General features: G+C 30.0%; 1 protein-coding gene, 1 long non-coding RNA gene and 2 other non-coding genes across 4 annotated transcripts; 2 read left to right on the forward strand and 2 right to left on the reverse strand.

The window, feature by feature from the left end:
* Window positions 1–6,483: 6,483 nt before the first annotated feature.
* On the reverse strand, window positions 6,484–9,012 carry LOC103489914 (uncharacterized). The gene is made up of 2 exons (XR_007820505.1): window positions 8,239–9,012; window positions 6,484–7,022 (listed from the first exon to the last, which is right to left on the reverse strand). It is a non-coding gene; the product is annotated as an uncharacterized LOC103489914 (long non-coding RNA).
* Window positions 9,013–11,706: 2,694 nt separating this feature from the next.
* On the forward strand, window positions 11,707–11,778 carry TRNAD-GUC (transfer RNA aspartic acid (anticodon GUC)). The gene has a single exon. It is a non-coding gene; the product is annotated as a tRNA-Asp (tRNA).
* Window positions 11,779–14,937: 3,159 nt separating this feature from the next.
* LOC103490078 (putative pectinesterase 52) lies at window positions 14,938–16,075 on the forward strand. The gene is made up of 4 exons (XM_051083365.1): window positions 14,938–15,087; window positions 15,188–15,403; window positions 15,537–15,787; window positions 15,907–16,075. The coding sequence occupies exons 1-4, from the start codon at window positions 14,938–14,940 to the stop codon at window positions 16,073–16,075; spliced, it is 786 nt and encodes a 261-aa protein (XP_050939322.1).
* A 615-nt stretch (window positions 16,076–16,690) lies between these two features.
* LOC127149270 (U2 spliceosomal RNA) lies at window positions 16,691–16,885 on the reverse strand. The gene has a single exon (XR_007820672.1). It is a non-coding gene; the product is annotated as a U2 spliceosomal RNA (small nuclear RNA).
* Window positions 16,886–17,125: the final 240 nt, after the last annotated feature.

Raw genomic sequence — 17,125 nt, forward strand, 5'->3', positions numbered from 1 at the left:
ATGAAAATGGAATTATTGACCTTGATGCATTTCACCTCTCCCTTCCCCTTTTTCATCTTTATATTCTCTACAATTTATAAGGGCAATATATATTTATAACTACACAACAAATCCCAATTAATCTTCCTAAAATAAAATAAAGGGCATATTGTTCACATTTTATGCCTTTTATTTTAGGAATCTTAAATTAAACAAATAAAATATAAATATATCTATCTATAAATTTAACATTTAAGTGGAAAAAAAAGTTAGTACTATATACTATATTTTTAAAATAGAAAAACACCAGTCAAGAACAACATCGAAAACAGATGTTGGTGGAAAGCGATTTGAAAATTTGAAGAATGTTAGAACCGGGGACAAATCTTAAGAAGAAAATATGAGGATGGGGTATTTTTTATCTACTTGCAGAAAATGTGAGAATATGGGACAAATCCAAAGAATAACTCACCGATAGTTGGCAATCTACCTACAGAAAATGAACAGAAGGTTGAAGAACGAACATAAGGGTGAAAATGAAACAAACGTTTGCATACCTGAATGAAGGCCGGTGGAAAACGATCTTAAAATGGAACGGTGGAAAGCGATCTTAAGTGGAAAGTGATCTTAAAAGGGCTGGTGGAAAGTAATTCTAAAAGTCACCACAACATGAGAGAACAGAGATGGCCACACGTATCTTAAGTGACGGTGGAAAGCATTTCAAAAAGAAACGGAGAAAGCGATCTTATTTTCAAAGGAAAAGATAAGGTTAAAAAAAATTCTAGGGTTTTCTTGGAGAAATAAATGCAGAAGATGTGAAGTGGTTGCATGCAAAAGATGTGATGTTTTCCAGAAGATGATTTATATTTGTTTGGGGGGAATTAGAATATTCAAGAGTGTTCATAGTTTGTATTAATTATATGGTATTTGTGGTTTCTGTTACAATTGTATTTAGAAATCGAATTTGTCAATTAGGTAGGAGCATTTAAGACATAGTTCTCCCATTTATTATTTAAAAATTAACTGTTTTGTTATTTTGCCAATTTAAAAATAAAATTACCATTTATCCAATGTAAACATCTAATTTTGCTATTCTTCTTGTCGTCCCTACATATTATGCTCCTAAGTAACCCATTCTTCAAAATTTTACCATAACATCAACATCATTTATAAGTTAGACATTTCTATTATATCATCAAGACACATAAAAAATAAAGAATATAAAGTAGCAACAAAATGTGTCATTGTTCTAAATATACTACAAATAGTTAACATATTAACTTGTTTACAACCAACAAATCTTAACTTATTAATTTAATTTTTTTTAAAAAAATTCTAGAATTATTCATTCACATAGACATTTTTGTAAAATTGAGAACTCGATTCTTTTGTTGACATTAATATTTGATACCTTAATTAATCTACTATGAAACATTAACATTTTCATTCATCGATGCCAAAATTTTAAGATAGAGGATTAGTCATCAAATAATTCGACTACTAAGCATTTGATTCGTTATTTTTAGTTTTTGAAAATTATATTTTATTTATCATAGTTTTCGTCCTTTCTAACTAGACGATTGCATTTCTTTCCCAAAAATCAAAAAACAAAATGAAGTTTTTAGAAACTATTTTTTCTATTTTCTAAAACCTACCTTGTTTCTTTTTAAATGCTCATATAAAGTTAATAACAAAAACAAAGAAATAAATATTTAGATATAATATTTATAAGCTTAATTTCAAAAATCAAAACAAAAATTATGGTTTGTTGGTCACTGTTTGACTTTAGTTTTTAGTTTTTGAATTAATATATGGTTTAAATTACCTATTAAATGCTTAAGATTTTAATCTAAACAATTATAAGTTTGGTTTCTTTTATCTCAAAGAGTTTGCTGTGGTATAAATTGATTTTACCCTATATCTAATAATTAGACCATACATTGCCATCAGATACTGTAATTAATATAACCCATTTAAAGAAGGCATCAAAGTAATTAATTAGTATTAAACAAAAACATATGAAGGTGTAAACAAATTTACCCCTTTGATCTCAAGCTAAGAAAGACATTCCAAATGAAAGGATTTTTCTTTTACAATCCACAACTGAGAAATAAACAACACAAAGAATAAAAACTTAATTAAGCAGAAAAGGAAGGAAAGAAGAAAAGAAAATACATCAATAATATAATATTTACACATATAGAATGGATTGATTCAGTATAATCACTCGTCAGAGCCATTAAGCACATGAACCAAAGCTTGCATCATTCTCACCTTCATTTGCAACCACACAATATAATCAGCTGTCTCTCGAAAGAGACCATTCAACTCCATAGATTCACTCTTTGGAATCATCTTCCTCAGCTTCCTAATCCTCTTCAGACAAATCCTCTTCTCCGACGACCTTGACAACCTCGACACCATCTCTACCTTCTTCTTGATCACTTGTTTTGCAATTCGCCTGTCTGAGACCGTATCTTTTGCCAAAATTTCCATACCTCTCAATAAACTGCTTAAACTTAGCTATATCTCTTCAAATCTTCATGATGATTCAAAACATCATAAAATTGGAGGGGTTTTATAAAAATGGATTTCAAAAAGCTTAAGGTTTTGAGATAGTGAGGATAATGCATAAAATTTAGGGCAAAGGGTCCACAAAACATGCAACATATATAATGTTGTCAACACATGAAAAAGGGAAGTATGTTTAGTTTTTTTGAAGGGTTGGTTGTTCAAGAAATTTGAAGTGTGTGTAAAAACTTATAATTAAGGAGCTATATTGGTAGCTGATTAGCTTTTTTCATGTTAGGGCTCATGCAGCCACATGATTGTTCATATATAGCCAATTCCAACCCTAAAAAAGCCACCATGTGTCATCAAAGCAAGCTGGATGATTCCCTTCTTCACCCATATTTTTTCCAAAATTCAATGAACATTATTTTTATTCACAAATTTTGGATTTTTCTTTCATTTTTCTTCAATCCAGCTCACAAAAACATGTGTACACTAACAAATTAAATTATATATTTATATATGTCTATGAAACTTTTTGGGTAATGAGAATTCAAGGCTAGCTAACTAGGTGGTTGAGAATTAGGGTTTGCTTCCAAACAGGGAACCTGTTGATTTAAGTAAAGGAGCAAATGAATTTCCCATTTTAAATTTTGATTGTTACTTGTCAATGTATATGCCAACATGTACTAGACATTTTGGATCGTAATCAAACTATATGCTTTGTATAAAGATGGTGTTGAAAGACCAATGTTTTAAGTCTCTATTTAATAATGTTATTGTTTATAGTTCTCATTTGGAAGGGGAGAAAAGTGGGTTTAACCTAACACTACAAGAACATGTGTACATGCTTTCAAATTTAACCTAACATTCATATATTTAATTATATATTTCAATTCATTATAGAGCATATATAAATTGTAATTTGAATTTGGTTTCGAAATTTATTTCCTACATTTTTTTAAAAGTTGCATTATATTATTATTCAGTAGGGGTATTTAGAGTATTTAGTCTCTTGAGATTGGGATTTTTGAAAGAAAAGATAAAAAAGGTTAAATTGCAACTTTTGTAACTTTCAAGTTTAAAAAGTTTCTAAGTAGCAAATAAAAGTTTAATTTGGTGTGTATGATCGGTGTCTAATACATTTCTCAATTTTCAATTATGTTTGAGGTAACCCATTTGTTTTCTATTTTTTGTTTTTGAAAAAGAATTATTTGGTAACTAATTTACTTTTTTTTTTTTTTTTAAACAAGAAACTTATTTTAAAATTATGAAAGAAAAATTGAAAAAAAAAGTTTTTAAAAAATACATTTTGTTTTTTTTTTAAAAAAAGTAAAATCAATTGTCTTCATTTAATTTTTTTATTAAATCTATTATAAATTTTGAGATAGTATATTATGATATTTATAAAATTTATTATTTATTTTCTCTCATTATAATGTAAATATAAGAAGAGTATAAATATGAAAATATTGAAATGACAATTCTAGCTTTATAAAGTTAAGTTTAAATTATAATTTTTTCGTATGTAATTTTTACATGCATTGTACTCATTGTTTACTATATTCTTATGATTAATAATTTTGTTGAAATCTTAGCGAAAATTAAAAAAACAAAAAGGCTAGAAATGAAATCATAATCAAAGCCGAATTTTTCAAACTTCCACAATTATAATATAGATCGGGATGTTGAGTGATAAAAAAAAAGCATGCACATGCATGCTTTTGCAATCAATACATAATACATACTAAAAAGGGGAAAAAAAGAAAAAAGAATATTTAAACGTAAATATAAAAAAAAAAAAAAAAAAAAGGCAATCAAATTTGTGGCCATAAATGAAAAATAAAACGAAGATCTTTAGATGATGAAGTGGTTCTAAAGCAAAGAACGTGTTATGAACGAAATACGAAGATGGGTCTGCAATATATATAGATGATGAAGATGGGACTGGGCCTTCTTCTATCTTTTTAATTATGAAGTTTGGCATAAAAACAAACAAAAAACGACATGACGGCTCAGCACATGCAACCTATCCTTCCATTCTCTAATTATATATATTATCATAATTTCTACTATTACTCAACCATGTTCTCATTCATCACCTCAACTAAACGTGTTTAATTTCCATTGGTTACTCATAAAGTTCAAAGTTTATTGATAGTTCAACCAATATAAACGTATAATGGTCGTGTGTTAGCCACCAACACATTTTGATTATTAAAAAGTTCTCTCACATTATTTATTTTTCTGATATAGAACAGTTTCCTCCACACCACTAATCTTTTCCTTTTGTTAATTTTTAAAATGGTAATAGAGACCTATATATTGTTAAAACAAAATTGATAGTTCAGGAATCTATTAAAACTTTAACGTTGTTAATGATCAGATCAGTTTATCCAAAACGTGAAAAGTTTATGATTATTCGAGTACAGTTCTTTTCTTATAGAGGTAAATCAGAACAAACATGGGATGTCGGAAAAAAAACTTTTTAACGCAATCCATGGGACTTATAAAATTCAAATGTTTACTAGACATTCTATGACAATTGTATGAATTGCATGCTTCTCTCGTCATACATATTTTGAAATAACATGTGCTACTTTCGAAGCAAATGCATATTTTTTTCTTTCAATATTTTCATTATATATTGAGAAGTATCCCGTCATGTAGACTAATAAATAATATCTTTGACTTTAAAAAAATCACCACAACATTCATTACATTACTCAATTTCATTATGGAAGTGGCAAATACAAAATTTGGGGGGTTTTTATATTGAACTTCAATCTAAAAATATGTTTCACCTCATATTCTTTTTTTCTCTACTAAATAAACCCATGATAAAGGAGTCATGGTAATGAATAAAAGTGACAAAACCATCCTTTTTTCCACTATGAGTCATTATATATCTTATAATAACTCCAAATATTGTTATGAATTAGATAAAATTATTTTTAAGATTTGTAAGATTTTTGAAAATACATGGAATGACTTTTTGTTTTTTTTTGGTTAAGAATGCAAACTTTCAAAATCAAAAGAGAAACATAATCAATTTTCTAAAATAAATTTTGGATGTCCTAACTAGTAATTTTCAAACTTTCACTGTTACGAGGGTCTCTACTATTAATTTTAAAACTTGGCTAAATTTCATTTGGGTATTAAGGTGGGGTCACTTTTATTTCAAGCATGTCGATCATGGATGGAATTACAAAAGGTAGTTCTAACCACACATCCTATTTTGAATGGATAAAATACTCTTTACTGGAAATTAAAGCCAAAATGACAGCAATCGATAAAAAAAGATGAGAAAAGTTTGCGTAACAGGATGGTCGTTACATCATAGCTGATGGTAAGAAAATGTTATAAAGTGAAATTGAATGGTTGAAAGTTGAGGATGAAGCATCCCTGAGAAATAATTCCCACACATTGAATGTTATCGTTAATGGAGTTGACAAAAACATAAAGGTTATTAACATACGTGTGTTTGATCGACCAAAACGTGTATGAATGATAGAATAAGAATAAATATTGGTTTAAGTGCAAGCATACACCGTTGGTGAAGTAATAAATCCTGAAGTACTCCAAGAGTCAAATCCCACAAGATTATTTATGCAAATTCAATTTTCCTAAGATAGTTTTTCAATGCTTAACCGGTAAATAAATGATTTTGAGGTTGAATATTGATAAAACTAATAGACGAAAGAGTTTTGAACAGGGATACAATTATGTTTGAACCAAAAAGGTAATGTGGTACAATTATGTTTCAACCAAAAAGGCAATGTGGTCGAATCATACTAGGCCAGTGACTTAGCCATGCATGTATTTCTGTGGTTGATGGGATCTTAGATTAATTCATATAGCAATTTCTGTATCATATGGTGTCCCTTGAAATATAAGCAAAAGTAAAAAAAGGGTATGAAATATAAGCGTTGCTCAAACCATAAAACCCCAGGATATCTACATAATCAAACCCCTTAATTCAGAGCTTATGACTAAAGATAAAGAATGAACTTTATTAAATTAGAAATCATGGTTACCAAGATGATGTTCAACCAGTAAAGAAAGAAACGAGAAAATTACAAGAAAACAGAATACATAATGCTAAAAATACAACTCAAAGATGCCTTGAGGCAAATCCTCAATTTCCACACTTTCCTTATGTTGATTCTTCTTTCTCAAGGATGAATCTTCTCTCACCGCAAGCTTTCACGGGATGAGATGACCTAGAGTGGTCACACCTCAGAGGAACTTTCATGTGTAAGATGGATGACTGAGAGGTTGAGAGATCGTCCCTTGACTGATTAAAATGGCAGAAAATGACAGTAAATCATGATGATAAGTTGTGTGGATGGCGAGTTGAGGAATGACCTAAAATTATGGTCTAAACATTTATCCATCATTTTTGATATTGAATAACAACTTTGACCGTGAAAATGGCAACCAAAATGGATTGGACAGGATCTGAAAAATTAAAGTTTTCTATATGCAGCCACAATGAAGCATGGTGCAACGTGGTCAAATTGAACAAAAATCTGCAAAATAGCTAAAATTATATTGGATGACAAAAGCTAATAAAATTAGCCCAAACTAGTCAAAAATACACTTTAGAACATTGGAAGACCTATATTTAATCGTTTTAACAAATTTAAAACCATTTAAGAGGGAAAAATACAATGCATATAGCAACTTTAACTAAAGAAAGACGACAGAATAGATATTAAAAACAGGGAGTTTTTGAAATCTATCATTAAAAGTTAAATTAGGGGTAGTTAAATTAAAGCTTGGAGATAGATGTAGTTTGTTTAAATGGAAAAAAAGGGCAAAATAGTCACATAAATGCAGCAGGCTAAGTGTAAGGAGAGAAGATGAAATAGTAATAGCAATTATTGGAGAAGGTCTATAACTGAAGGAGATTAAATCAAGTTTTTATGAGTGGTTTTATTGGACATTAAGATATACTTTGTCGGGTGGAAAGTGGTCGACATCATGCATTATGTTAGTCTATTTATCAGCTAATTCCATTCATTCTCTATTCTTTTTTTTTGCACCATGTATGTTTTTATGTTACATCTTAATGTCACACACACGTATAAAATACGTACAATGCAAGTGAAATCTTGTAGTTCTTTCTAATTATTCTCTTACATATACAATAATTTTTATTCTAATGTATTGGAGAAACTTCCTTTGGAAAGACAATAAAGGAACCAAAAGATCCCACTTGGTTAATTGGTCAAAAGTAACTAAACCAAAAGAGAAAAGAGGGCTCGACATCTCTAAACTGCATGATACCAACTTAGCACTTCTTTCGAGAAATGGCTATGGAGATATCAAATGGAACCTACTGTTCTTTGGAGGAGAATAATTCAAGCTAAATACAAAGGTAATCACTTTGGTGACATCCCTACAAACAACAAGTTTAGTTCCTCAAAAGCCCCTTGGAGATCTATCATTAAGAATCTCATTTGGAACAAAGACAAGCAAGGATGGGAAATCAACAATGGAGATCAAATTTTTTTTTGGCATTCAAATTGGAGTCAAGAGGGCATTCTTTCCAACAAATATCCTAGGTTGTACGCTCTATCCCAAGATAAAGATCTATCAGTCAAAGAAGCTTGGGTTGCAAATGAAAGAATTTGGAATATAAAGACCAAAAGACCCATGAACGATAGAAAAAAAAACCTATGGATTCAAATTACAGGGAAATCTTCCTACTCCCAGAGAGAATAAAGGATCTAGCAAACCTACCTGGTCGCCCGAGAACAATAGGTTGTTCTTCATATAGCCTCAGCCAAGAAGGTCATCTTAACCCAAAATGGGCAAGCCTTAATAGATCCAAACTCCAGGTTGCTCTCCAAGATCTGGTAATCCAACAATTCCATAAAAAGTAAATTCTTCATGTGGTCGCTCATCAACAAGGGGATAAACACCATGGATGTTCTTCAACGAAAAATTTCGGATCTACTCCTTCAACCAAATTGGTGCGTCTTCTGCAATAAAAACAGCGAAGACAGAGACCACCTCTTCGTCCACTGCAACACGACGCTTTTCCTTTGGGATTATCTTCAATGGGAGCTCAATTTATCCATTTCGACAGATGACCTAGGCTCCTTTTTTACCTACATCTCCTCTATAAAAGATTCCAACAAGAGGCATAAGACAATTTACAATGGTGCTGTTGCAGTTTTGTGGAGCCTCTCGATTGAGAGAAATAGTATGATTTTTTTATAGCAATCTTTATCCTAAATCTCAAATAAGCCTCTGGGAGGACTCTAGAAATCTCATAGGTTGTTGGTGCAGTCATCACATTGTTTTAAAAAATTAAATCTCATAGGTTGTTGGTGCAGTCATCACATTGTTTTAAAAAATTACTCTCCTGCATTCATAGCTTTAAATCTCAATGCTATATGTAATTAACATCATGGGCTTCCCTCTAGCCCTTGCTACTCTATATTATCTCAATAAATTTTTGGCGTTTTGTTCGGCCTTGAGCTCCCTTGTGTAGTCCATGTTTTCCGACAATCATTGTTTCTTTTTTTTTTTTTTTTAAAATATATATAACCACCCTCCACCACAATTATAAGCATTCAAATGACATCTATTGCATTTTATCTTGAAGAGAGTGTCTCTTCAACATTATCAATTGCACTCTAAAAGTCATCATAATATCTTTCAAATTGGATGCCTAGTTGCAACCATTCGAAAAATGGCAACACAAAAATCCTTAAAAAGTGTAAAAGCAAGAATGACATGTTAAAGATTATCTCTATATAACTCCTTTTAATATAGAAGCTAGCGATATAAATATAGGAAGTTTTAGTTGATTGTAATGATTCGTAACATCAAACTTTGTTTGTGTATATATAGTATCTCAATCGCTTAATAAACACTATAACTAAATTATAATCGACCTTTCAACAAATGAAAATATAATTCAAAAGAGTAAAGAGGCATGGTTGATTTGAAACATTAAATAAAATAAAATATTAATTGGGGGAGAAAGGTCGACCTCTCGACCTCAAGATTATTATTACTCCTTAAGCTAAGAGACCTACGAGCTAACAAACTGAAATTTAAATAATAAATAGGTTATTGATTAATAATACAAAGTTTAAGTGATAAAAAAAATGCTTATTTTGAGATTAAGGGCTTGTGTTTAAGAATCAATTTTGGAGTGTTTTTTAATTTTAAAACTAAGTTATTTTTCAAAATAATTGAGTTGATTGTCAACCACGTAAGATAGTTTTTGAAATGTATTTTTAACCCAAGTTTTTATAAAAGGAATTTATTAAAAATATTTTTTCTTACCGTCAAAACAAACCAAAAATATCCAAAAAAAACTTATAAATTAATAACTAATCATAGTAGAGATTAACTACTCCCCTCTTATTTGTATATTCATTGCGAGATTGAATGCATGTTGCTAGTGAGGGGAACATAGGTTTGAATACATACCATTACCTAACACGATTCATTTTACTTGCAAACTTAAGATACCAAGAAGAGCGAATTAAGTGTAAATGTATATTTAATAAGGAACAAAATGACAATATTTAGACTTGAACAAGATATGATGAAACAAACTACTCTGATACCATCTTAAATTATTTATTAATTCAAAAGTTTAAATTTGTATGTAAAGATAAATTTAATATAATATTTAACCGTTAGAGATTTATATTCATTATTTTTCTTCATGATTTGGCTAGACTATTGTTTCTGAATTAGGATGGCAAGGTGAATATACACTTCACACAAATTTCCTTCATTGATCAAGAAGGTTGGACTTCGTGGCTTTCCTCTTTTCGTTCTTAATAATTAATGTGTGTCAAACTCCTCTTTGTTAAATATACTTCAAAATATATGTACACTCTTTATGATTTTTATTTTTATTCCTCTAATGCAAAACTATAAATTATGTGCACTTTCACGTGTGAGGTCGATGTTTATATTTTCATGTTTTCACTTTACTAAAAAGAAATACATGAGTGTGACGGCCTTTAACTAACTCATATTTTTTCTGGTCATGCAATATATGTAGAAGTGAAAGATCAAACTATTGATCTTTAGGATAGCCTAATATTTCTTATCTATTAAACTATGTTTCACCTATAGTCTTTTGTATAATGTACTTTTTTGTTCTATTTACTCTACTTAAGTCTATCGACGTGTTTATAACTTCTTTTAGAGCTTATGTATAATTTGAAAATATTGTGAAGTGATTAAACGAATCAAATGACATAACCGAAATTTAATAAAAAAGAGAGGTAATTTGATAGAAAACGGACAAGATCGGGATCAGTCTGCACGGGTCACCAAAGCTATTTCAAGATTAGTAGACATTGTTTGCGTGTCTCTAGCATTGGAATGAACTTGTAATGTGATGTAATTCAAAACTCATTTTGGATTGAATATTTGGGTCTGAATATTGTGGTACCACACTCATTTTGTTCCTACTGCAGTTTTCAATTCAACTTTTTTTTTTCACCGTTTCTACTTTTTATGATCTCATTTCCGGCCTCTAAACTAACTTTGTTATAGATTCTTATTAACGTTTTTTACATTTCGAAAATAAAATTAATACAATACTTAAAAACAATCATTTTCACACAAGTAATTAAATAATATTGTTGCCCAAAGAAAGGGAGAAAAGAGTAAATGAATAGGAAAGTAAACAAACTTTGAAATCTACGGTAGCAACCATTGTCAATGACAATTGAATTGTTGAGATGTAAGGATAATATATGATGCTACCCTATATTTTCCTAGAATAAGCCTCTATTTAGATGTGTATCCACATTTCTCTTTCGCTCAATAGTGTCAAGAAGTTTTCGTCTAGGTTCTTAGGTAAATCTACTCGGAGAGGTTTTGACCCGTGGTTTTTTTTTTTTAAATGATCATTGGATAAAAAGATTCATTTTTTTTTTTTCATATAAAAGGTAAAACTCATAAGTGTCTTTTTCAATTCATTTCTTAGAGTTGTATTTATATCCAATATAATCTATAGATTGAAAAGCCTAATGTATGCATTTTCACAATTAATAATTTAGGACTGCACGCCCCTTTAAAAATTAAAATAGTAGAATTAAATGAATATTATAATTCTAGTATAGTTGTAAGCAATCTCGCCTGTCACCCAGTTAAATCCCCAACGACGACGTTTAAAGGGGGTTTCCATTTTTGTTTATATTTGTTAAAGCTATTGAATTTCATCAAGTCGTTGTAGTATAGTGGTAAGTATTCCCGCCTGTCACGCGGGTGACCCGGGTTCGATCCCCGGCAACGGCGTTATATTTTTTTTCTTGGGTTCACTCCTCAACAACAATGCTTAGCCTATATTTACAACATACCATTTGTTCCTTTTCTATTTCTTTTTTTTTTTCCAAGAACAAGAAACAAAAATGTGTTTGATAACTTATCCTTCAAATGTTGCCCAAATTTGATTGATAATATCATCTCTTATTCGGGCAATTGTTCTTAGAAGATGTCGACTCACTTCTTAATTCATCTATTTCGATAACCTTATCGATATTTTGTGACATCTTGTATGTAATATTAATTTTAAAGTGAGTTATTATGTCCTCAATATTTAAAATGGAAAGAAACAAAATAAAAGTTAACCTTTAACTCTGCTACATATGATACTTTAGAGAAAAACCCAGAACAAAAACCAAGATCAATGCAAAGAGGAAGACAAAAACTATGGATTCGATGAAGAGGAAAAGTCGGGCGAAAACTTTGGATCCGGCAAAGAGGATGAATCTGGCTTGTAGAGGAAGACGATAAGAGGCGTAGAGGAAGATGATTAGAGGCAAAGAGGAAGATGATGGTTATTTGGAGAAGACGATGGAGATAGACTACAAGAATTTTTGATTTCTGGCGACAGTTTTTTCTAACAACGCAAAAAAAAAAAAAAAAAAAAAAAAAAAAAGTGGGCAAAGATATGACGTAGTTTTCATTGCGCGGGCACATCTTTATTTTTGCTGACGAAAATATGTACATGGGCAAAAGTTGTGTATTGTGTGACACACATTATCATTTTAGGAAAAGGAAACCAAAAATCATGTGAAGAGGAAAATGGAAAAGGAAAAGGAAACCAATAAAAAAATAATTGAGAAAAAGCAAAAGGAAACTAATAGAAAAATAATCGAGAAAAAGGAAACAAAAACCAATATAACAAAAATTGAGAAAAAGAGAAACGGAAACCAATAAAAATAATTGAAAAAAGAAAAGAAAAAAAAGAAATCAATAAAAAAAATTGAAAAAGGAAAAAGAAATCAATAAAAATAATTGAGAAAAAATAAAAGGAAAGAAATATAAATAAATTGAGAAAAAGAAAACAATAGAAATAATTGAAAAACGGAACGAAAGAAACCATTTTTTTTATCCTCAATAATTTCTTATACAATGGGAAATGTTTCTACTTTTTGTTTAAGAACGAGAAACAAGAAACGTTACCAAACATCTCCGTTTCTTGAAAAAATGAAAATAGAAATAAAAAACAAGGAAGACCTTACCAAACGGACTCTTAGTTCAAGATATGAAACAAAATCTTCCGCTACTTATTTACACATTTTTTTTTTCTTTCGTAATACAATTACAAATAATATAGAAGAAAATTATTATTTATCCAACATTTGTATTTAGAAACTAACTTAGGGGCAAGTTCAAAAATTATTCACCCAATTATCTACTTTTCAGGATAGTAAAAGTTAGAATCTCTTTGGATAAAAGGAAAGGATTTAAATCAAACTTTTCAAGACTTTAAAAGCTATTCCAAAAGTTGTAGTGTTTGTGAAAATTAACTTCTATTTCTTTTTAAAAATAACTTATTTTCAAATTATATAATTTAAATCCAGCACTGTTGGAACATTCAAAATTTTCATTTACCAGATAAAACTTGAACTCTTTGATCAAATTTTAAATATTTGAATTTCCCACTTTTATTATAAAAAAAAGGTTAATTTTCATTCAACTACAATTTCCTAAAAGACGTTTCGTCTTTTGTACAACTTAATACAAATAAGTGGTAAATGCATGAGTTTGAATTTAAAATATCAAAGTAAGTTTGGTCCAATAATAATAACATGAACCTCGACCTGGATCAAAGGTCTAATTAACCACTCGTAGTTGCATTTTAAAAAAATATTAAATTTAGAATATTTAAGCTGTGAAATATGTAAGTAATTACCTTAGTTGAATTCATACATTAAAATTTGCCAACAAATTGAGTTTGTTATATAAGGTGGATTATTCTAATCATATCTACATATAACTCATCATTTCTTTATAATGTATTATTCATAAAAAGAAAAATAAAATGATTTCTCAATTAATTCTTTTTACCAACTAAATCAGGAAATTACAAAACTCACATTCTCACAAAGGAAAAAAGTAAAAAGATATTTCTGGACACTAGATTTTTAATTCTCTCATGTTATTACATATAAATATAATTTCTTTTGGTAAAATGTTTTATAATTTTGTTTCAAACCCAAAAAAATTAAAAAATGGAACATTATTCCAAAGAGATAACTTTGTTAATAACAACGTTGTTGCTGTTGTTTTGTCATGTGAATGTTTCAAAGGCATTGGATTATTGCGAGTTGAATTATAATGATCCTCATAAAGTTGCATACACAATTGTTGTTGATAAATTTGGGAGAGGTAACTTCCACACAATCCAAAGTGCCATTGATTCTGTCCCTTCCCAAAGTAACAGATGGATTAGAATTCAAATTTCTCCTGGCATATATACGTACGGTATATGATCATTTATTTCCCGTTTATTAAAATAACATTTTAGTCCCCATACGTCAAATTCCATCTTATTTTCATCATGTTTAGATTTACTTCTTTTTTTTTTATAAAACTTATAAAGATGTCTATCGATGTCTATCGCTGTCTATCAGTATCTTTTAGTGATAGATGTTAGCTAGAAAAATGAATAGTTTAGTTTGGTTAGCTTGTTTGTGTCTAACACTTGGTGGACACATATCGGATATTTGTTGTTAGTGCAACAAATGTTTTATGCATGTCTAATACATTTTGTGATCAGTAGACTAAAAAAGACACATATACGGCAATATATTAATAACTTTTGAGCATGTGATACATCAAGCTAAGTATTTTAAGCATGTTAATGCATCAACTCATTAGCTATGAAGTTTCTTTTACTATAAGAATGATATTATATTTTTAAGAATGAATATTTTAATAAGCATGTCATCGTCGTGCCATGTCCTAAATTTTTAAATAATGTCAGTGTTGTGGTGTCCCTATTATTTCATATCCATGTCTCATATTTGGATTCGTGTTCTTAGGATTAAGTGATAGTAGTTTATCAGTGTCTGTTTATTATCTATCAATGATATTTTGCTATTATATATTTTTCTATATATATTTGAAAACAAGCATTATACATGTTATAATAACAGGGAAAAAGTAATGATACCCCCAGACAAATCATGCATATTTCTAGATGGAAGTGGGTTTAGAGTGACTGAAATTCAATGGAATGACCATGCAACAACAGCTACTAGTCCCACCTTTACTTCTTATGCACAAAACCTTGTAGTACAAGGCATCACTTTTAGGGTATATATATATATATATAACTATTTCATTTCCCTAACTTTCGAATACTGTATATATTTTCTTTGTTTTATGTCTATTATCTGTGATGCAAAATTGGCAGAATACTTATAATGCACTTGGAAGTGTGACTAGACGTGAAGATATAAAACCAGCAATTGCAGCTCTAATCCAAGGAGACAAAGCGATATTTCATAAATGTGGTTTCATTGGTTTGCAAGATACTTTGTGGGATGGTCCTGGCCGTCATCTATTCACTCAGTGCTACATTGAAGGTGTCATTGATGTCATTTCTGGTTTCGGTCAGTCTATCTATAAGGTTATCTTCTAAATAACCTTACATGTACATGCGCTCCAATCGAAGGTTTTGTATATGTGTGTGAGCTTGAAGTCAAATTGAAGTGTTGATTTTTTTCCTTTTTGTTTGTTTGTTTGTGTTGTGTTTAACGCAGGAATGTGTGATAAACATACCAATCAATGCGTATGCTCCATTGCTAAATGAAGGTTTTATAACAGCTCAAGGAAAGGAGAATCCAAGTGAAAGCAGCGGATTCGTATTCATTAGATGCATAGTGAAGGGAAGTGGGAAGGTTTTTCTTGGAAGGGCTTATAGACCTTTCTCCACTGTCATTTTCCATCTCTGTTTTCTACCTTCTTGCATTGACCCTGCTGGTTGGAATTCTTGGCAACAAGTTGGCCATGAGTAATTAATTTTCTTTTCATCTTTTCATTTCATTTCATTTAATATAATAGTATATTATCTTCTTTTAAATTTTAGTGAGGTCTAAATTATTATTATCATTATCTTTGTTTTGTTTGTAGGAGTAATCTGACGTATTCAGAGACTCGTTGTATTGGACCAGGAGCAGATACTTCAAGCCGTGTGCCTTGGCTTAAGAGATTGGATGTATATCAAATCAGACGATTTACAGATATTTCTTATATTGATCCACAAGGTTATTGGACTTCAAGGCTTCCCGTTTTATCCTAAGTGTTTTAAGTGTTTTATCTACAAGGTTATTGGACTTCAAGACTTCCGTTTAATCCAATGTGTTTTATCCTAATTTCCAAGTTGATTAGTTGATTACATCAGTTATTTTTTCTCAGTTTCATTAATGTAGTAAAGCTTGAGATTGTTATATTTCTCAGTTACATTATAAAGCTTGAGATTGTTATATTTGTAATTTGTTGAGATTGTTATATTGGTAATTCATTTCCATGATATAAATTTGTTGAGACAAAAAGGAAACGGTAACTATAATGATAAAAACTAATAGAAGAGAGGTAACTTTAATTATTCTGATATAAATTTGTCGATATCTCAAAAGAAAAGGTAAACTATAATAGAAAAAAATAGGTAACTATAATAGATTTAGGGTAACTATTATTCTGATAGAAAGACTACTAATAGACTATTTAGTAAATATATTTTAGCATTTTGACAGATTATACTACATTTGACGAATTTTACTACATTCACAATTTTTTATTTAAAACATTACAATTTTGAAACATGTCGCTATATACGCTGCGACAGCTAACTAATGCATGATAGGCTGAATCTGTAAGCCCGAAATGAAGAAAGAATTTTAAGAACTATTGATTGGAGGGGTGCGCCAGGCCCAAGCAGTAGTGCAACGCATGGGCGACACTCGAAGGCCCAGGTAGCAAGCTACCCGGCGGGCCTTCCCCCTTAAAAAATTAATTTAATATCATGTGGGCCGATGGCCCACGTATCAGATATTAAACTGATAAGAACAGATACTACACTTGATCTTAGCCAAAAGGCCGAGAAAGGTATGCTTTGGACATTCAATAAAACTCATATTTATACTCAAGCTGCTTGCTTCCATTGTTAAAGTTACCGATGTGGGACAAACTTATTTCAAACCCTATTGGATATGGATCTTGAATTTTGTATATGGTTTAATAAAATGATTATGCAGTATAAATAAATTAAGATTTTTCCTCCGTAATGTTTTTCCAAAAATTGCCAACTTTTAACTTCCAATTGTTTGGATTATTTAAAAAATTAGAGTTT

Source organism: Cucumis melo, chromosome 4, assembly GCF_025177605.1.
Source record: "Cucumis melo cultivar AY chromosome 4, USDA_Cmelo_AY_1.0, whole genome shotgun sequence".
In the NCBI taxonomy this organism is placed as follows: Eukaryota; Viridiplantae; Streptophyta; class Magnoliopsida; order Cucurbitales; family Cucurbitaceae; genus Cucumis; species Cucumis melo.

Excerpts from the sequence above, each read along its gene's own strand:
- LOC103490078 (XM_051083365.1), top strand. The coding sequence starts at position 14,938 with ATGATACCCCCAGACAAATCATGCATATTTCTAGATGGAAGTGGGTTT. Across the intron at positions 15,088-15,187 it reads TACAAGGCATCACTTTTAGG|AATACTTATAATGCACTTGG; the intron begins GTATATATATAT and ends CAAAATTGGCAG. Across the intron at positions 15,404-15,536 it reads TCGGTCAGTCTATCTATAAG|GAATGTGTGATAAACATACC; the intron begins GTTATCTTCTAA and ends TGTTTAACGCAG.